This window comes from Solanum pennellii, chromosome 1 (genome assembly GCF_001406875.1).
Source record: "Solanum pennellii chromosome 1, SPENNV200".
NCBI classification, from domain to species: domain Eukaryota; kingdom Viridiplantae; phylum Streptophyta; class Magnoliopsida; order Solanales; family Solanaceae; genus Solanum; species Solanum pennellii.
Window position 1 is genome coordinate 92652241 of NC_028637.1, and position 20905 is coordinate 92673145.

The following is a 20905-nucleotide window of genomic DNA, read 5'->3' on the forward strand; positions in this document are numbered from 1 at the left end:
ATTTTATTTAAATTTCTTATGTGAATTCAAACGTGTATATATATATATACTAGTAAAATAATTCGCGCCTCGCGCAAAAATTTAATATCACGATATTTATAAAATAATACTTAAGATCTATCTCTTACTAAAACTAAAACATTAATAATGCAAATGTAAAGGAAGATGATAATTATAACATCTTATCATTTATCCTTCAATCAATCATCTTAAATATGATTTTGTAATTTATCCTTTTGTTGCCAAGAAGTGTTGTTATTTGATATTTTTGGAGAATCAAATGATAATCAACCAACGATATTAAATTTATAATAAATAAATAATCGTTGGTGAAGGGACAATAAATTTTAAAAGACTGATAAAAGTAAACAAATATTCTAATTCTAACGTATAGAATGTTCAACCATACTGTCTGCTTTATATATATCATTTTAAATTTCCCCATTCAAATGTATCATAAGTAATTATTAAAATAAAAAATTAAAGGGAGTGTATCATATAGTACATAATTTAACTTATTATATATACTTGAATACATAAAACTATTAAGTTTATTTGGGTGTTTTTCAAAAATCAACACATCAGAGTGATGAAGTTCAGTTTGAAACTAAAATTTCAGTAGAGAAAACTTCTATGAATACTCAATTAACGTGTGCTATTTAATATGTACTAACAAATACTTATAACAATAACTTTGCAGACACATATACAACAAAGTATAAAACAAAACACACTAGGATCTGTAATATAATGAAAGAGAAAATAAAAAAAATTGAGCACATTAAATGCACAGTGTACCCTTAAGATAATTATTCCCCTCTACCACCCTAGGTTTAAAGGACTAAATCATCACGATAGAACGTTTAGCAGTGTGTTTATACAAAAATAATATTTAATTATGCAGAAGAAGACGTTCAAAATCTTCGTTATTTTAAAATAAAATGAAATCTCTATATTTATAGAAAACAAAGGATAGTGTGAACAAAATATTTATTGTGCCTAGTGGGAAATATCACAACTCTTTGAAAAAGTTACAACTCTTCGAAAAGAGCACAACCTTTTATAAAAGTCGCAACTTTTTATAAAAATCGCAGCTCTTCTTCATATTAGTCATTTAAATGAATATTCTAACTTGTGATAGCGCCATATAGCTTGACATATGATTCTCCTTTACATAAATATATAATATATATCACATATTAAGCACTTAATCATTGTTAAGTAATACACATAATTGCTTTAATTATTAACTTTTAAAAATAATCATAGATATAAACACATGCTACTTATATATTTTCGATGAAACATCCAATAAAATTGAAACGAAACTATTTTTTTTTTCATACTCTCCCAAGGAAACTTGCATCAATAAAGGGAGGGGTTATATGTTTAAAAATCAAAAGCTAGTAGGTAGAATCATATATTCTGTAACTTCTGTGGGTCAAAATGATAAATCTAATAACATACTTTTGATATACACTCTCTTATCTCGTTATCAACATACACCAAATGGATAGGCATTATATATGATTTTGTTTATTCACCACAACAATCCCTTCGGTCTCATTCAACAATGGCTTCCACAGCAACGCCTTCTACTCTCACTCTTTCCTCTATTTTCTCACAAGAACTCAACCCCAATTCCCTAATTTTCAAATCAAAGCCACTTCTTTTCACATCCCACAAATCTTTTTCTCTGCACCCATTAAGCCTCCAGTACAAAGAAAGGAAGAATGGACCTCTTGTTGTTGCTGCTATGGCAGCTGAAGCTGAGGTTGAAGACGCCGTGGAACAGGAAGGTGAAGAAGGGGCTGTTGCTGTTTTAATTCCACCGTCTAAGCCTAAGAAAGGCAAGGCTGCATTGCCTTTGAAGAGGGATAGAGTATGTTGAAGAACCCATCTTTTTATTGTTGATTTGGTGGATTTTTAGATATGAAAGATGGGTTTTTTTCGTTGTGTGATGTGGGGTTTGCTTAATTTTTTTGTTTTGAGATGATATTAGTATGAAAATAGCTTTCTTGCCCTCAAGTGGATATAGCATGTGGAAGATCTCCATTTTTTTGGTTAATTTATGGATGTTAGATGAAAGATGAGTTTTTGTTGGTTTGTATGATAGGTAGAAACAACTATGTCTTTTTTTTTTTCTTGAGCTACGGGAAACAACCTCTTTACTTCTCTCTACCCTGGCCAGAGCCCACTTTGAAGGACTACACTGTGTATGTTGGTGTTGTTGATGATGATTCTTGTGGTGAAATTACCATGGACATAAGTCATAACTTTTTTGCCCCTAAAGAGGATAGTTATGTAGAAACTCTTCATTTCTTATTAATTTTGAGAATGTTAGATGAAAAATGGGTCTTTGTTTGTTTGTATGATATGTAGGTTTAGCTTAAGTTCTGTATTCTTGATGTTTGTGGTGAGATTACTATCAATATGACCTGTTTTGGAATTTCTTGGTTCATTTTTTATGGGTGAACTTGTCTGAATTTGTTGCTTGTGTAAAATTTGGTTAGTACTGATTAACCAACGAAGGTCTGTTTTGTATGATGATGAGATAATTCAGTAGTTCATTGTAATAGTAGGTGATTACTAGCAGCTCTGAGCCTTGTTGGACTGAGTGGGAAGTAGCAGGTTGTGGGTGGATTAATCCTGTTGCATGAGCTTGCTGGGACACCATCCTTATAATAAAATTATGATTATAGTCATTATACCGGGAATTATGAAATGGAATTTATTAATGCGTTAATTACAATTTCTAACCAAGGGAAACGAAATAATATTAAGCGAAGATCGTATCTGTATTGTGGTTGGTGAGTCACGTTACAATTACCTAGTCTTACACTGTGTCATTTCAAAAGAAGCTAGTTTTTATATGCTTGCAGTTATTGGCAAGTTATGAAGCAAGCATTTCCTTAGCCTGTACTTTCCTGTTTGTATTGGGGGGACAAGTTTCTTTTTTTTCCTGTTTCATGTAGACTACCTTCCTCCTGCCCGAACATGTGAGGATTCAGAATCTTAAGGTACTTGGTGCAATACTAATAAAATGTGGAGTCCTTTTAAAAGTGGAATCACGTTGGCAAAGATCAATCAGGAACGGTGAACAATCAATTTTGATGCAACAAATGTTAGACCTTGTGTAGTGGGATTGAATTAGACCATTTGAACTCTCTCATGTGATCCTTGTCCTCATAATAAGACATCTGAGGAAATATGCTGTCCAGAGATTAAACATTTCATATAATTCTGCGGGTGCTTGTTCCTTTGACCAGGAATGGATGTCACTGTACAGGTGAATAATTTTGCACTTTGGAGATGCTAGTTGTGGAAGATCATCTCTATTGATTTTCAAACTACGTTTCTGATATGCTTTTCCTGTTGCTGTTACATCAAGCATCAAACTTCTCTGTTTCTTTCTCTATCTCATTTACCGGTTGCTCCATCCATTTTCTCATAAATTGGTTACTTCTTTTTCCATAATAATTAGACGCGGTCTAAGAGGTTCTTGGAGATTCAGAAACTAAGAGAAATCAAGAAAGAGTATGACTTGAAAACGGCTATAGAACTCCTCAAGCAAACAGCTAGCCTAAAGTTTGTTGAAACCGCTGAAGCTCATTTCCGGCTCAATATTGACCCAAAATACAACGATCAGCAGCTTAGGGCAACTGTAAGTTTTCAAATATTTCATTAATCATCATTACATACTTCGAAGTTTATATTCAGTGTTTACTGGTATATTAGTATCTCCAATTGTGGTGACTTCTCTATTTCAGGTTAACTTGCCCAAGGGAACAGGTCAAACTGTTAAAGTGGCTGTCCTTACCCAAGGTACTCCTTAAGATATATTTTGTGTGAATCGATCATGAGTGTATGCCAAATAACCAAGGGAATTAGATTCCTTAATAATTGGTCGGTTAAGGCGTTACTGAACTCCTTTCATTGCTTCTAAAAAATAGTCATTTTTATTTTGTATTGATAAAATTAAAATGTCATTTAACAAAATTGTACATGTGATACAAGTACATGTGGAAATGGTCTGCAAACTAGAATATCATATAGGGTTGTCGTCCCAAATTAGGCTTGGTTAATCAGATTTTCTAGTGAACTTGCAGCTTTCATCCTACTTTTTTTAACACACCACAAAGAAAAAGGAGTAACTTTCAGATTTGCTTTTTTTTCTAAAAAAAAAAAGATCATAGACATATGGATCTTCCTTTTTAGTGTGATTGTTTGTCTAGTTTTTGTAACCGTAGATTGAATGCACTATGCTAGGATCTTTTTGTATTTGAGATGTGGTCACAATGGTAGTTTTGAATGTTTTGGTCTTGAAATTTTTCTTTGGAACTGTAGTCACTATTTCGGTACGCTAATTGTGTTGCAGCTAAAATTCTACAGGTGAAAAGTTCGATGAAGCAAAAAATGCAGGAGCTGATATAGTGGGTGGGGAGGATTTGATAGAACAGATAAAGGGAGGATTTATGGAGTTTGACAAATTGATTGCAACACCAGATATGATGCCTAAGGTGTTTCTATTGTCTTTGCTAATAAAAATGTCTGACTTGCCTTAGATGTTCAATTTGATCTCCTTTTTCATTTTTATACTCTCTTCGTCAACCAGCCTATGAACTTCTGTCTCTTGGTTTTAAGAATCTCATATTGAAGTTTGCACTAGGCAAAGAGCGACTGTCTGTCTTAAATAATTCAGCATATTTCGCTCCTACATTTTTTGTGCGTGCGTTTGGGCCTTGTCAACCTGAATATATAACTTAAAGCTTGTTCTGGACCAACTCACCTGGCTTGGTGAAAAGCTCTAGCTGTTGTCTCCTTTTCTTCTGAAAATACTTCACAGCTAAAATAATGATTCGGTTGAATGAAACATATTTTGTTAAATTCTATTACTCACTTCGGAGTCTCTCTCTGTCATTCAATGTATATATGTTCATACATTTTGCTAGGTTGGTGCTCTTAATATTCCTTGACCTCAAAGTCTGACTAGTCAGCATCTGCATATTTTCTAATCAAGCCTTCTTTCTGAAAAAGTTAAATCATAAAATTCTGTTGTCACATTGTGCATGAGTTCTCTATTCTTTATGTGCCATTTCTTGGAACATCTTCTCCATTGTATAATTGTGAATTATGGTCCATCTTGCTTTATCATAAATCTAATGCTGCAGGACTAATGGCAATATTAAGAGTAGCTTAAGCTGAGTGATTAATCGCAGAGGCTCCCCTCCCCCTCTTTCCATTTTAAGGCTCGCTGACAGCTGATTTAAAAGACTGCACCTCTTTAAGTGACTTTTGTCTAGAAATTAGTTTTATTAACACCTGAACAAGTATCTGTGGCTCATTTTTTCTTAATTCTTTTGTGAATTCATATTGATACATTCTCTACTATTTGCGACAGGTTGCTAGCTTAGGTAGGGTCCTTGGTCCTAGAGGACTCATGCCAAACCCGAAAGCTGGTACTGTCACTACAAATATACCTCAGGTAACGTGTCATATTTTCTTCTTGTGAAAAAAGTTAAATCAAAATACTCTCTTTCTTATGCTATATGTGCAATGGTGGAATCCCTAGATCTTTATATTAAATGGGAAGCCACACCATATATATCCTAGCTTGGAAGTTATTCAGAGTTAACAAAATGTGAAACAATGTAATTAACGAGTAGGCGGTGATGATTTACTTAATGGACTATTTTCTTGCTCCTTGAAAATGTTTTCAAGTATGTAAACTTGTTGTACTTCCTCCAGGCTATCGAAGAATTTAAAAAGGGTAAAGTAGAATACCGAGCAGATAAAACTGGAATTGTTCACTTGCCATTTGGAAAAGCAAATTTCTCGGAAGAAGATCTTATCATAAACTTCATTGCAGCAGTGGTAAGTTTTATCGTTAGCTCCTATTTCTTATACTTTTGTTCCAGAATAGTTTGAATATACCAACAACAACAACATACCGAGTAAAATTCTACAAGTGGTAGAATGTATACCGACCTTACAACTACCTCATGGAGGTAGAGAGGCTGGTAGAAGCCATTGTAAATTAATTCAACTGCATTTCTTTGAATGACAGAAATCGGTGGAAGCAAACAAGCCATCAGGTGCCAAAGGAGTTTATTGGAAGAGTGCACATGTATGCTCGTCGATGGGGCCATCCATTCGGTTAAACGTAAGGGAGATGCTGGAGTACAAGCTTCCGAATGCTTAAGTGAGCGAGACATGTATATTGTATCTTCTATCATCTACCTAAGTTTCTTCGGCGCCTTATCAGAGCTTCCATTTTATGAGAGTTAGGATACAAAGTAGGTGGAGTTTGAAAGGAGATCCAAACTTCATATTGTCAAATATCAGTGTGGAAGCATTCATAGGCACAGTTGCTAAAAGAATAATTTTGTTTGATATTGTCAATGTTTATGTTCAGTTTAATTCTTACTAGGTGCTAATGTACATTATGCTTCGATTTACAAAAAGGGGAGCTAATTCAAATTTCAGAAGTTTTCTATGCTGCAAGATTCTGTAATTTGTGTTCATGTCTTGAGATTCTGCCAACAACTGATTGGGCTGAATAAACCTATCAGTTTTTAGTATTTTTCTTTACTTCACTACTACTGTGGAAAAGGGTCATACGCATGTCCCCATGGTGTGGTATTTGATTTTTTAGGATAATTTTTGTCCTTCATCACTTACAATAAAAAAAAAGTAGTCGAAAATACTCATAACATCGAAAAAAAAAACAAATAAAATAAAAAAGCACAAGACAATTTTATTTTTTTGTATCTAATCTAAACAATTTATGTCTCTTATTCCTAAAGAACGAAGCATAAAGTTCAATTCATAATGCCTTATTATAAAACATAAACTTAGTTCTGGCATAACTCATGAGTTATGACTTATAAGACATAACTTAGTTTCTATGGAACTTATGTTTATCGAGGAATGTGTTCAGTCTTAAAACCCACAAAATTATGCCTCAACAGACTTAACTTATTCCTACAAGACAATAGTTCTCTAAACTCATGCGTTACGAATTAGATAACATACGACTTATGTCAAATAAGACAAAAAATCTCTAAGATTAGGTCATAACTAAAGACACTTTGATCCATAGACATGTACAAAAGTTACAAAATTACTTATTTAAGGATAAAAATTAAAGATCATCAATTCGTGATAAAACTCGAAAGAAAAAAGTCAAAGACTATTTTCTGGTGCATATGAGACAATAAATCCCAATCACATAATCAACCCAATTTAGAGCCACACAGTTGGTGAGCCCTCTGCCTTCCAGTGTGTAATTGGAGGCCTATCATTCTCTTTCCTTTTCCAACTTTTAATGAAGAAAATAGAAAATAATCTGATGCACTTGTGATTAAATTATCTTTATCAAAAGAATTTAAAGGCAAAACACTATGATTTTGGGGAATATTTTATAAAGAAAATGACTGACAATTTTGTAATTATATTCATGTGTTTGCATAATGCAATTATAAAGTATTATTGAGAATGTGGTAGCTTTTCCATAATTGTTAAAAAGGGAAATAATTTAACAAGACGCGAATCTAGGGTCTTTGTCCCTAAATATAAAATTAACAACTTGAGTTATAAACAAAATATAGAAAAAAGAAAGAGAAAAATTAGAATAAAGTAAAGCCTATAAAAAAGAGAGAAAAATAATACTCCCTCTGTTTAAAAAAGAAGGCATAATACATATATTGAACCTTAAACTTACTTCAAATTTTAACTTTGACCTCCAACTTTCATAATGCACAAATAGACACTTTAACTATCCAACTTTTAAATAAATAAACACATGAGTCCTACATGACATAATACACGTAAGACACCACGTAGGACAAAAAATGACATGTAGGACATGTGTGTCTATTTGTTCAACTTTATACAAGTTTAAGTGTCTTTTGTGCACATCCAAAGTTGAAGGACATAAATGTGATTTGAAGCCAAGTTAAAGGACACATTTATGTATTATGCTAAAAAAGAATGACTCTATTTCCTTTTTAGTCTGTTTAAAAAAGAATACTCCCTTTTCTTTTTTGGTAATACTTTAACTTTAACTTTCCACGTGACATATTTAAGACCACAAGATTAAAGGATATTTTGGTACATTTGACATAACATTAATTTAGAACCACAAAATTAATTTTTTTTTGTTTTCTTAAACTCCGTTCCAAATCAAACTAGGTCATCCTTCTTGAAAAAGAGGAGTATAACATTTTTTCTGAAAGAAGGATGGATAAAAGTATGCAATATGTCTGCTTAATCATATATTACTATAAGTGGGAAGCCTCCAAGTCCAAAGTTGAATTACAAAAATGCCCGTACAATTTTTTATTAACAATTTTGTTCTACATTAAAAATAAAAAAATTAAAAAAAACTTTTAAACAGAAAACCATTCATTTTCTACATTGAATTTGAATGTAGAAATTGTTCCATCTTCCCACAATTATTAAATGTTTGAATTACTTAGTTATCAACCTTATTTATTTCAATTTTAATGTTTTGTCTCTTTCATATTCCATGTTAGTAATAGCTTTTTCATATTCTTTGCAAAATTTTATAAATTTGCATTGAAAAATATATACATTGATCAATCAAATTATCACTCAAACATCTAATTTCTTGACAGAAAACAATGTTAGAAAAGCAATCATAACACAATTTTATATATTTGTTTCTTCAAGCATATATAATTGCCCTTCTCCTTCACTTCTCAGTAATCCTTTTAGATTTGAAAACCTTTTCATAAGTATCTATTTTGATGCCGAATTGATCCTTTCCCTAGCAAGTCGTTCCAGGTATGAGAAAATTGGTGCAAAAAATATTATGCTTCTTTGGGTTTTGATAATTGTATGAAACTTTATTTGGGTATTAGAAATATGCCGGTTGTACTCCCATAATTTATGTATTAATTATTTTTGGGTTTATTTTATACTTCTTTTAGGATGGGTTGTAATAATAATTGTGTCCTATACATTTTTACTAATATTCCTTACAGTTGTCTTGCTGAAAATCCCTTCATTTTTTCCTTTTGTATAAATTAACCATTTATTTTTCTTGCTTTGTATATTTTGATAAATAGGTTTGTTGAGTTGCAATTATTTTGGTCTTTTGATAGGCTAATCTCTTGAATTATATGTCATAAGTTTTCTTTTTTGTAATTCTGCTTCTTCAATAGAGAGAAGATGTGGGATTAAATTATGAATTAGAAATTCTTTATAGTAGTGTTTCATATGCTTTCAAGTATGTAGTGCGAAGGATGATGACTCAAAAATTGTATTGAGAAAGTTATACTATAAAGTAAAGTCATAAGTTTTACATCGATTTTGTTGTTTATGTGATACAAATAATTAATAAATAAGAGTAAACAAAATAATTAATAAATAAGATTAAATTTCAATTAGTGAAGCAAGTTGTTGTTGATACTCTTCTCTTAAGGACTATGTAGTATAGCTTCTCATGTTAAATTTTTATTTCATCTTGTTTGACTTGTGCAAATTAGGTATGCTAAGTTTCATTATGCTTTTAAGTGACTTGTACAAATTAGGTATGCTAAGTTTCATTATGCTTTTAAGTGTAAACTTGGATTATCATTTTACCTTTATGCTAAATTAAATATCTAACTAATTAAATAGTAAACAATATCATATATATTATACTAAATACTAAAAGCGAAAAGATGTTAAAAGTAAAAATTTGAATAGACTTTTAATTGCAATAAAATGAGAAAAACATTAACAAAGTTGAAACATCAAAGATCAACACTTTTCATTTAATTTCTACAAATTAAATTTTAAAACTTCATCTTCCATTCTCTCATATTGAATGAAGGAAAAAATTGGACATGCAAACTATAAATTATGCATTCGGTAATATCTTATAAATCATAAGAAATGGTAGTATTTAATTATTAATTCAAAATCTTTTCTTTTATTTGATTCAATCTTCATATGTGTTTTACCATATTTAGTTGTGTTTGTAGTCATTTTTTCCTTCTCTCAATTTTAGTGGCATCATATAAATCATAAATATAGGACAAGATATAGTGTATAACTATAATTATATGTGATAATTCAATGATTAACTATATTTGGTAAGACTCTCTTATTTCTTTATAACATTTTTTTTATGTTCTACAATATCAATTTCTGAACTTTTAAAATTTATTGGTTGCGTGAAAAATATGATATGCATGCATTATTATCTGGAATAAACGTGCAACGCACGTATCTGAAAACTAGTAGAACAAAAGGGACAAAGTTGTTGGCCAATGTGCTTGTTATATATTTGCAATTTGCACCAATTGATACTTAAAAAAGACTTGCCATTGGCCAACAGCTCAAATTTTAAAGGTATTTTTATCCTTTGACAGAATTTTATAATGAAAAGGACCAATGCACCATGTGCTCAAATTATGTTATCTACTTGAAGAAAATGGCCATAGGCCAATGGTGTCTTTGAGATTCTGTATTATAAAAAGGAGGCTCATCTGTACTTGGTAGACACAAATTACATAGATAACAATGGCAATGTCTAGTTTCTTACCTCTTCTCTTGTTGTCATGGTTTCTTTTTGCTCATTTCTTTTGTTTAGTAGTCATAGCAGAGAGAAGCACATACATTGTCCATTTGGACAAGTCTTTAATGCCTAAGATGTTTGCTACTCACCATCACTGGCATTCTTCTACAATTGAATCAATCAAGATTGTGAATCCTGCTTTACTTAATAGCCACCATCCTGTTCCAAAGCTTCTCTATTCTTATGACAATGTGTTTCATGGCTTCAGTGCTGTGTTGTCTAAAGATGAGCTAGAAGTTCTCAAGAAGTCCACAGGCTTCATTTCAGCTTATAAAGATAGGTCTGTTGAAGCTCACACGACACACACCTCCGAGTTTCTTAAGCTCAATCCTTCCTCTGGTCTGTGGCCAGCTTCTGGTTTTGGTCAAGATGTGGTCATTGGTGTTCTTGATTCTGGTGTCTGGCCCGAATCTGCCAGTTTCAGAGATGAAGGGATGCCTGAGATACCCAAAAAATGGAAGGGAATTTGTAGGCCAGGCATGGAGTTTAATACTTCATTGTGTAACAGGAAACTCATTGGGGCCAATTACTTCAATAAAGGGCTATTGGCTAGTAATCCTGATGTGAATATTTCCATGAATTCTGCAAGGGACACTTACGGTCATGGCACCCATGTTGCCTCTATTGCTGCTAGTAATTTTGTCAAAGGAGCATCATATTTCGGATATGCTCCAGGAACAGCAAAAGGGGTTGCACCGCGAGCTAGGCTTGCTGTGTATAAATTTAGCTTTGATGAAGGGAATGTAGCTTCTGATTTGATTGCAGCTATGGACCAAGCGGTTGCAGATGGTGTTGACATGATATGCATTTCTTATGGCTGGCGCTTTATTCCTTTATATGAAGATACTATTGCAATAGCTGCTTTTGGTGCCATGGCCAAGGGCGTGTTGGTTTCTGCATCAGCAGGAAATCGTGGTCCTGGTATGGGAAGTTTAAACAACGGAGTACCGTGGATCTTCACAGTGGCGTCAGGCCATACTGACCGTTGGTTTTCAGGGACTCTGACTCTGGGAAATGGTCTAAAGATAAAAGGATGGAGCTTGTTTCCAGTGAGAGCTATTATTGACGATTGGCCTGTAATTTACAACAAGACAGTGTCTGCATGTGATTCAGAAGAATTATTAGCTCAAGTACCAGATGCTGGACGTAGCATCATCATTTGTCGGAAGAGCGCAGACGCAGAAGAAGTCTCTAGCCAAATGAGATCTGTTGCAGAGGCTAGATTAGGAGCAGCCATCTTTATTTCCAATGATCCAGCAGTATTAAGGTCCATTGAATTTCCAACTCCTGGAGTAGTTATAACCCCCAAGGAAGGGAAACAGGTTCTCAGCTATGTTTCAACGACTACTGAACCCAAGGCCAGCATTAGTTTCCTGGAGACACATTTGGACTCAAAGCCTGCTCCAGTTGTTTCTGCATCCTCAGCTAGAGGCCCTTCTCGAAGCTACCTGAGAGTGTCAAAGCCAGACATATTAGCACCAGGAGTGTTAATTTTAGCCGCCTGGCCATCTAATACTATGGTAGCTACAATTGGTACCAATATAGAATTGGCAACTGATTACCTTCTTGAATCAGGCACATCCATGGCTGCTCCTCACATTGCTGGAATAGCTGCATTGGTTAAAGGTGCACATCCTGAATGGAGTCCTTCAGCTATTCGTTCTGCCATGATGACCACCGCTAACCCGTTGGATAATGCTCAAAAACCAATAAGAAAATCTGAGGATAACAAACCTGCTACATCACTAGATATGGGAGCTGGACATGTTGATCCTAACCGGGCTCTTGATCCAGGCCTTATATATGATACTACTCCACAAGATTATGTTAATCTTCTTTGTTCTTTGAATTTCACAGAGGAACAGTTCAAAACAATTGCAAGATCATCAGCTAACCACAACTGCTCAAATCCATCCTCGGATATCAATTACCCATCATTTATTGCTTTTTTTAGCCCAGAAGGAAACTTCACTTTTTTGGAGCAAAAATTCACGAGGACTGTCACAAATGTTGGGAGTGCTGCAGCCAAGTATAGAGTGAAGGTGAAAGCACCAAGGAATTCAAAGGTTTCTGTGTCACCGCAAACATTGTTTTTTAAGAAGAAAAATCAGAAGCTGAGCTACAGCTTGACCATTCGCTACAAAGACGATGCAGAACAAGAAGTCCAATCTGGTTCAATCACATGGGTGGAAGAGAATGGAAATCATACAGTACGGAGTCCTATTGTTATATCTCCAGAGATAGAGGCCTGGTAGTGAAGCTCTTTTGAAATTTCTAATCGTAACTGTGAAAAGGATTCCATCTGAAATAGCTGGATACCTGCCGGTAAAGCATGCGTACTTTTAAGTTATTGTTGAAATATAATATTTCGCTAAAACATAATTAAGAGCATGACTTGTGCTTATAATGTATTGTGGGCTGGTAAGTACTCATTACTAGTTGTTTCTTTTTAAGCCACAGAAAAGTGCCACCACCAAAGTGGTCTTTTTAAATAGAGCAGTTTCAAGAATATAGATAGGGTAATTCCTTCACAAACTGGTTAACTGGAACTCAATACTTGACTGCTGAATGCTGATGAATAAGACTAATTCTTTATGATAATCGAGCTTCTTATAGGCATGGACTGTATTGGAACAGCTAATGGAAAAAAAAAATAGATCTTCCAGATCCATTTCAATTGTATTACTGTACATCAGGTTTCCATATTGAAATGAAGTCCGGACTCGAACAGAGATGTCCGCACTAATGTGTCCTAACTCTATGATGTTGTCCACATCGGGACTAGGGAGAACCGTTTAGTGTAGACTGTATTAAAGTATTCATGAGTAGTACAACTGAAACTTCTAATTGACTAGTTGTAAAAAAAACATAGACAGCGGCTATGGAAGAACGGATTGTCTCGAACCCGGAACAAGGTATCAAATGTGGTTCTCAAGTCCTCCTCAAAATAGGATATATGCATCCTGGGGAAGTCTTTCACCAGGAATTTGGTTCTGAGTAATGTGGGTGTCTTTTCTTTTTATGATGACGGTGGTGTCCTTCCACTGGCTTACCTCCCACTATAGCATAGTTACTGGGTAACTGTCCACACCAAGGCTAAAGCAGATGGACTAATATGAATGTTAGCTCATATTGATCAGAATTTTTCCTCAGTCTAACCAAAGAATATAAGTCATGCATATGGAACCAAGAAGTTGTTCCTTGGTAGTATAGCCATTAGCGCACAAGCAAACCTTTTGATCTATGTGCCAACAAAACTTTAGACGAGTGAATTGAAAAGTTACCTGAGGTCATTCAGCTTTTGGAAATAGCTACCCTTTCAGCAGGAATCACCGTATACCAACTATTTCTAGGGGAGAAAAGGAAAGAGCAATTTAGAAAAATAGACTGAATTTTAGTTTTTGTGATCAATAATCTGCCAAATAGAAAAAGATTAGACAATTCCTTTTCATCTATCAACAACAGATAAACATAAATAACATGAAATATCGTAGAGCTACCTTTTTTCGAAAATGAAACATTATAGCAGCAGTTAAAAGCATGTGGCTACTGCTTACCAGTTTGATGATCTCTTTGTCTAAAATATTTGTCACCATCATCAGTATTCCTCCACCATTTATCCCATCGAGATTTTAGCCCAACTTCACTTAATTGGAAATCCTGCTCCAAAGCTCCACTGTTCTAAATGTCTTTCATGGGATCAGTGTTGTTTTGTTCAAAGATTAGCTCAAGCTCTAAATATGTCCCAGGTCCATTTCAGCTTATATAATAAAACTGACTGACACTTTAAATATCTACTGGGGAATCATCGTAGTTTCCAACAACATAACCGTATCAAAGGAAAGGTTGCCTACCATTTAACTCGGAACAACAGATAATTTTCTAATTCTCATTATAACTCAACCAAACCAATATAAATTAATCAAAACTATAGGTGGATCAGCTTGCTACACTTTCCCGACTACCTTTGAAATCCTTTTGGTACGATACATGTATATACAAAGTTAAAATGCTTAAACAATATCAAAGGGCTTCGTTATTTATATTTGCTTCCTGTATTATGTGCATTTGAAAATTTTCCTCAATATCAACCTTCAGCATAAATCATATTGTGGCTCTATCCGGATATAGGTACATACAAAGAACAAGTTATCAACAAGTATGAATTTTGCACAATTAAGAGACTTTGAATCCATACTTCTTCTGAATTAAACAAAGTAAAGCACCGATAAAGAGTGTGCCAAAAAATCTCACCACTGTTATAGTTGAATTTAAAAAATAATTGTACAAATGATACTTGGTACCATAAAACTGGGAACCATTATCTATGTTTCTTCTTATTCTCGTGATCTTTGGATTCCAATCCAACGTGCAAAATCCACCCACCTGGTAAGAGAGGGATAAAAATTAATAAGATTAGAAGATTAAAGAAACTTCCAAAGAAAAACATTAGAGCGGAAAGAACTTGTACATCAATGATCCCAAAAAGGTATTGCCAGTTCGAAAAACGAAGCACAGTGCACCAAGCATGATCTTGTTCTTGTGTAGCAAGGGCTCCAATATTCGTTGTTCAATAACTCCTGCAAGGATTTGATACCTGATAAAGGAATAAAATATATAAATGAAATGGCATGGGCCTTCCAATCATTATTTTTTTGACATATAGAGCTCACATGGGGGTGGGGGAATTATGTTTTTGCAGTTACTAGCTTCTTCCTTGGCTTCAAAAGATTACTCTATATTGCATTCATTTCCTTCTGTGGTTTTCTACGACCTAACTACTTATGAGTACATCACAATTCGGAAGGGGAAAGTCTAGGTACATAACTACATATAGGTTATACATTATCAAACTAAAACGTCATGGATGAATTTCAATAAGTTATGGAGCAAATTTGCATAATTCACAATCTGTCCTCCATAATAAAAAGGAGACGGATTCCAGCTTTTATATGCTGTAACGCTATTACGACACAGTAAGATGACAAAACCTCATAATTGTAAAATCTAAAAACACTTTGTATAGGCTTGACATTATAAACAGACTCAAGTTCTTCTAAAGAAGTTTTTAAACAAGGTTTATCCACATTAACTTTATAACAAACACCGCACAGCAAGCTTATGAGCCTTATATAGGGTACTGGTGAATCTAGGAGCTCTATCCAAGAAAAGGTCATCTGTAACAGGGATGTCTCAGAAGAAGATCGTGAAACGGAAGAGTAGATGCATGAAAGAAGATGACAAAGATGCTCAATTAGAAAAAATAGCTGTTTTATGGAAAGAGAATTGGCAGCAATAGAAGAAATTGTTTTTCTACTATAGATGGATATTCTTGAGCTATATTGATGGGGTAAAAACAGTGAAATTTCTCCAAGTACTTCTCTATACTAAGAGATGGAAGAAGCTGATGATTATTTTGGACGACAGTAGTTCTTGAAAATGTGAAATACCTAAGGTTGCTTGAGACTGCCATGTAAACACCATACGCAGCACTGCTAGACAGAACTGGTAGATTCTCAGCTTCACCAGCAAAGGTTTTATCAATAGCCTTCCGTGCGTTGATTAAAGTATTTGTTACACCTGTACCAACCTGGAAATGAGGAAAAGTGAATTAACAAAATGCATCAAAGGTACAGCATGCTAGCTGACACTAAGCAAGCTACAGAATAGTTGAGAAATGACCACTGCACTAAATACTCAGTTATTTACGAACGAAGAAGTATAGTAATTCACAAACAGAAGAATGCATGCACATAATCCCAAAGAGAAGATTACGCGGACAATCTCTGGTGAGCACATATGTAGACATATATATGGATAAATAGATGGAGAGAAAGAGAGAGGCATTTATAAACATACAAGTTTTGGAGGAGATAAATCTAAAAACAATATTGACTTGTCATTTATGTTCAAAAACAGTACCGAAAAGGAATAGATTAACAATGACATTCACATGATATCGTTTAATGTACAACTTGAAAGAGACAGATGTAGAATATCTGCTGTGTTACTTGAATAACACTTCTCCCATATCATGAATTAGGACTTGGTGGTAGCAATTTTCCTAATTATGAAACAGGAAACTGGAATAAGCCTCTTAAAATCAAATAAACACTTCAACAAAGATTAAGATGCTAGATAGGCTCAGAGTAATTAGTCAAATGACATCAAACACTTGAACAGAAGACTAAAACAAATCTCAATTATGGTCCTAACGATAGGTGAAAGACAGCCTTATCAATAAAGAGGCAGTTTTGGAAAAAGCCCCTCTACCTCCACTTGGTAGTGGTAATTAGGTCGGCATACACTCTACCCTCCCCAAACTCCCCTTTGTGGGATTTCATTGGTTATGTTGTTCTTGTTGTTTTGGTCCACTTAAATGTTGGCATTTTCTCAACTAGTGTATACAGAGGAAGCATATCTCAAATAGTTCTTGGTGTAAATTTTACTAACAGTTGACCAAACCAAAAAACAAAAGAAGGTAAAAGTCAAAGCATATGATAACAGCATAATGACTGAAAATTAGAGTATATATTGTGAGTTCCACAATATTTTCTTGTCCACAAAGAAGAAAAGCTCTTGACAGACTTACCAGAGATGCACCTGAACCAACTGCAAATAGTTTGGCTCCATTTCTCTGCAGGACAAGTTATGAGTACTTTAAGCTTCATAAATACATACAACTAGGAGTAAAATATAATAAACCTATTATAAATTTATCAAATGAATTACCACTATGGCGCCTAGTCTCTGTAAAAATGAATAGGAAGTACCAGACAACACAACCTGAGAACAGGATAAATGCAAAGTTCAATCAGTTACTTGTATTGGGTAAGTAAAGGCCATCCTTACCCCACAAAAGGAAGAACAAAGATTATGAAATAAAGATGTTTTAATTTCATTAATCATAAACCTGAAATGCATTGTCCGGGCAATTGTAGAAAAGTTTAGTAAGAGGCCCAGAGCCAATTGCAAGAGAAGGACGGAGACCGACAGTAGGAGCTGGGAGCCAGACTAGCATGAAATCAGCAACAATGGCCATCACCTGAGTAAAATACATGTCACGCCGAAATCAAGTGTAGCATTTATCAGGAAATACTTACTTCTCCAGCACCAAAGAGCAGTGTCCGCAAAAGAAATTATGGCTTTCCATGATTGCCAAGAAAATTGAGGACAAAATTGTTCCCACAACCAACTGTACTAGATTTCATATCAGAATGCTTTCAGTTAGAAGTTAAGCACAAGCTGATTGTTCTTTTACAAACTACCTTATAATAGGCTTGAGAAGTATTAAAATAGTCATCATTGATATGTAAATGTGAAACAAACTTGTTCTGCAGCTCTAGCTAGATAAAAATGCTTTATTTTCTTCACCCCTTTATTATTACTGGTGCAACGTCAATACTGTATTAAATTTGTTTCAGCCCCATTTATGGAAGAAATTGTACCACATCAGCACAGACAAAGTCCAGCTCCTTTGTGAAATTCTCCCTTCGCTTCTCCAGCTCCGCAGCACTCTGAAACATAAGCACATAATTCAGCTATCCACGTGACTATTAATGTAACAAACCAAAGGTCGTTTTGCTACAAATGTTAAATGTCACAACCTGACCAGTCACTACACTTCAATTCAGTAGCATTCATGGAAATGGAGAAACACATACAAGAACTAAATATATACAACTGCTAAATTGATATAAAATGCAAAACTCAGATTGCACGAGGACATGGTAGCCATTTAATAGTTACCTTTACGTCTTTTCACATAAACCATTTACACAATACTAGCTCTCTTTTCTTTTTTGCCTTTTTCGATAAATTCACCCTTAATCTCCTTTTTTTCTGATAATATCTAATATTAGTCTCTCTTAGGACATAGTACATGATCTACTAATTCGAACTTCTTTTCCATATCGAGTAACTCCAATTCAAAACGGTCAGTTAATTAGCATTGGTGAATGGAGATGTTACAACATAATTATTCCATTCATTTCAAAGCTGAAGAGTAAATCTTCCAGTGTAGGTCGTTTGGTACGCGGAATAAGTTGAATAAATTTATACCGTTAGCCAAACGCAGTATCCCATATAAGTTAACCTCTAGAATCTAGCTAGAATGTTAGCACAAAGAAATTAACCTTAGTAAAAATTCCAATGCCACACTCTATAGCAACTTTAGTTAAAAAAAGATCATCAGCCAGCAACCGTTCTCTAAATCCACCAAAGCTGAGCAGCCACCGGAGCACCGGCGACTTTTCGAGCTCCAAAAACCGGTGAACGACGGCCGGAGGTATTTTCCCGGCTTCAATTGCGGAAGCCAAGTCCTTAGGCAGGCTTTCCAATGTCCTTTCGGCTTCAGCCAAAGCCATTATTGCTTCTTTCTTGTTCCTTTCCCCTGCATTCTCGTCATCCTTCCCTCCTCCATCTCCTCCACCTCCTCCGCCGCCACCTCCTCCGCCGTCGATGTTTCCGCCGCCGTGGTGGTTACTGAGAGCGGAGAATATGGGGAAGGAAGTACGAGGAGGGTGAAATTGGGCATTAAGTGAAAAAGTTGAAAAATTGATTGGGTAAGTGAGAGATGAGAAACGAAAAGTTGAAGATTGTTGGCGGCTGAAAGAGGTGGTTGAGAGGTAGAAGGTGGTCGTGGCGGTGGCGATGGCCGCCATTGGAGGTGGTGGAAGTTGTGGACTGTAATGACAGTTGACAGTTAGCTTCTTTTTTTTCTGCCTTTTCTCTATTCTGATTTTTTAAAAATTTTTAAAAAAGGAGAATTTTCTGACACAAATAATTAATAACTCTCTACAAACTTTATATGACTATCATATAATTCTCTCTTAATAGTCCTAAATAAATCTTGCATCATTTTGGCCCTATATTTTCTCTTATCTGATTTATTATCATTTTTAATCCTATGAAGTCATAATTTAAATTGGAAAGATATACAAGTAGTTTTAGGTTATAATTAAAATTTCAGAAATACACTTTAATTAATTAAAGTCTTATTATTTTTAGAATTTATTTTTCTTTTTATAATTTTATATATCTTTTTGGTTACATGACATCCAAATATTTCTCAGGCACTTTAATTACGTAGAGTCACAGAATGTGTCACGTAAGATAAAAAGTGTATAAAATTAAAAAAAATTCAAAAATATTAGAATTTTAGTTTAATTAAGATGTCGATCATAGTCCTAAATATTTGTGCATTTTCCCTATTAAATAAGAGGATATTCTTAAAGTAATTAATATTTGGTTGAAATTGGGTGTTTTACTTATTATTTAGCGCCTAAGTATAATCTCTTAGTTATATTATTATTATTTTTGATCAAATATATTTAATATACTTTTCATTAAAAGTGACTTTAAATATAAAGATCATATTTAATATAATGCAATAATTGTGCAACAATATTTTTTTTAAAAGAAAATTTCATGCATGTGTATCTAGTATCAATTTCCAGGAGTGCATTTAGTGGAATATGAAAGTATATTTCCAATATCAATTTCACTATCGTATTCAAAATCAATTTCATCTAGGATATAAAGTATTAAATTTTTAGTGTATTTCGTATTGAATATAATGTATTTAAAATAAATTTTAATAATATATCCTATTAGATATATGTATCTTATATAAAAAATATATGTATTTGGTATCAGATACAGAAAAGGACCTAAAATATGTTCGAAGCATTAGAAATGATACAAAATTACCATCCATCCACCTATTGGTTCCAAAATGTCCTTCTCATCCACCTATTGGCTCCAAAATACCCTTCTCTTCCACCTTTGGGATCAAAATTAACTACTTATATAATGATTTTAAATTTAAACTATTTAAATATTTTTTTAAAATACATGGCGCTCAAATATTTATTACAATTTAATTTATTAATATCATTTATAAACCAACCCACTACACACTCGTTAGTACTTAAATCCCACCCAATTAATAAACCAATTTGACTATCAAAATCGTCTTAAACACTACTAAAACAAGACGAAATTGTTCGAGTCCGAATCAAAGCCCCAATCTAATTTAGGTTGAGCCGCATATTTAGGAGGACACTTTCAATAGGATTCTCTTTCAAGCTTGAATTCGAAATTTACGATTAAAGGTGAAGAAGTAGTACATCCCAAATTAATCCATGCCCTTTTTTAAAAAAAATAATTGTATTTGTTTTAAATATTAAAACTTTAATATATTATTTTTTTAAAAAAAAATTCTATATTAAGTACCACCACATAATTGAGACAAAGGAATAATTAAGATGAACATAGTGTTTAATTAGTAATGGGTGGGTAGTAAATTTATTTATA

General features: G+C 33.8%; 3 protein-coding genes across 4 annotated transcripts; 2 read left to right on the plus strand and 1 right to left on the minus strand.

Annotated features, from left to right (window-relative positions):
* Positions 1-1556: 1556 nt before the first annotated feature.
* LOC107005184 (50S ribosomal protein L1, chloroplastic) lies at positions 1557-6510 on the plus strand. The gene is made up of 7 exons (XM_015203710.2): positions 1557-1882; positions 3485-3664; positions 3771-3825; positions 4393-4520; positions 5402-5485; positions 5749-5874; positions 6068-6510. Exons 1-7 carry the CDS (start codon positions 1574-1576, stop codon positions 6200-6202), a joined length of 1017 nt encoding a protein of 338 aa, XP_015059196.1. The 5' UTR covers positions 1557-1573; the 3' UTR covers positions 6203-6510.
* A 3600-nt stretch (positions 6511-10110) lies between these two features.
* Positions 10111-13041, plus strand: LOC107005776 (subtilisin-like protease SBT1.9). The gene has a single exon (XM_015204436.2). The coding sequence runs from the start codon at positions 10534-10536 to the stop codon at positions 12841-12843; it is 2310 nt and encodes a 769-aa protein (XP_015059922.1). The 5' UTR covers positions 10111-10533; the 3' UTR covers positions 12844-13041.
* Positions 13042-14737: 1696 nt separating this feature from the next.
* Positions 14738-19390, minus strand: LOC107005787 (protein RETICULATA-RELATED 4, chloroplastic-like). Of its 2 annotated transcripts, XM_015204446.1 has the most exons (8): positions 18724-19390; positions 18037-18105; positions 17502-17633; positions 17321-17374; positions 17181-17225; positions 16039-16178; positions 15060-15185; positions 14738-14974 (listed from the first exon to the last, which is right to left on the minus strand). In XM_015204446.1, the coding sequence occupies exons 1-8, from the start codon at positions 19249-19251 to the stop codon at positions 14926-14928; spliced, it is 1143 nt and encodes a 380-aa protein (XP_015059932.1). In that variant the 5' UTR covers positions 19252-19390; the 3' UTR covers positions 14738-14925. The 2 variants fall into 2 exon arrangements, with proteins under 2 accessions (XP_015059932.1, XP_015059938.1); XM_015204452.2 differs by lacking the exon at positions 14738-14974 and having other exon boundaries at positions 15060-15168.
* Positions 19391-20905: the final 1515 nt, after the last annotated feature.

What these genes read in the sequence shown, in the direction of transcription:
- LOC107005184 (XM_015203710.2), top strand. Translation starts at nt 1,574, where the DNA reads ATGGCTTCCACAGCAACGCCTTCTACTCTCACTCTTTCCTCTATTTTC. An exon ending in ATCAGCAGCTTAGGGCAACT is followed by an intron (nt 3,665 to 3,770) that starts GTAAGTTTTCAA and finishes TCTCTATTTCAG; the next exon opens with GTTAACTTGCCCAAGGGAAC. An exon ending in AGTGGCTGTCCTTACCCAAG is followed by an intron (nt 3,826 to 4,392) that starts GTACTCCTTAAG and finishes AAAATTCTACAG; the next exon opens with GTGAAAAGTTCGATGAAGCA.
- LOC107005776 (XM_015204436.2), top strand. Translation starts at nt 10,534, where the DNA reads ATGGCAATGTCTAGTTTCTTACCTCTTCTCTTGTTGTCATGGTTTCTT.
- LOC107005787 (XM_015204446.1), bottom strand. Translation starts at nt 19,251, where the DNA reads ATGGCGGCCATCGCCACCGCCACGACCACCTTCTACCTCTCAACCACC. An exon ending in ACTTTGTCTGTGCTGATGTG is followed by an intron (nt 17,634 to 18,036) that starts GTACAATTTCTT and finishes TATTTTACTCAG; the next exon opens with GTGATGGCCATTGTTGCTGA. An exon ending in ACCTTTTTGGGATCATTGAT is followed by an intron (nt 14,975 to 15,059) that starts GTACAAGTTCTT and finishes CTCTCTTACCAG; the next exon opens with GTGGGTGGATTTTGCACGTT.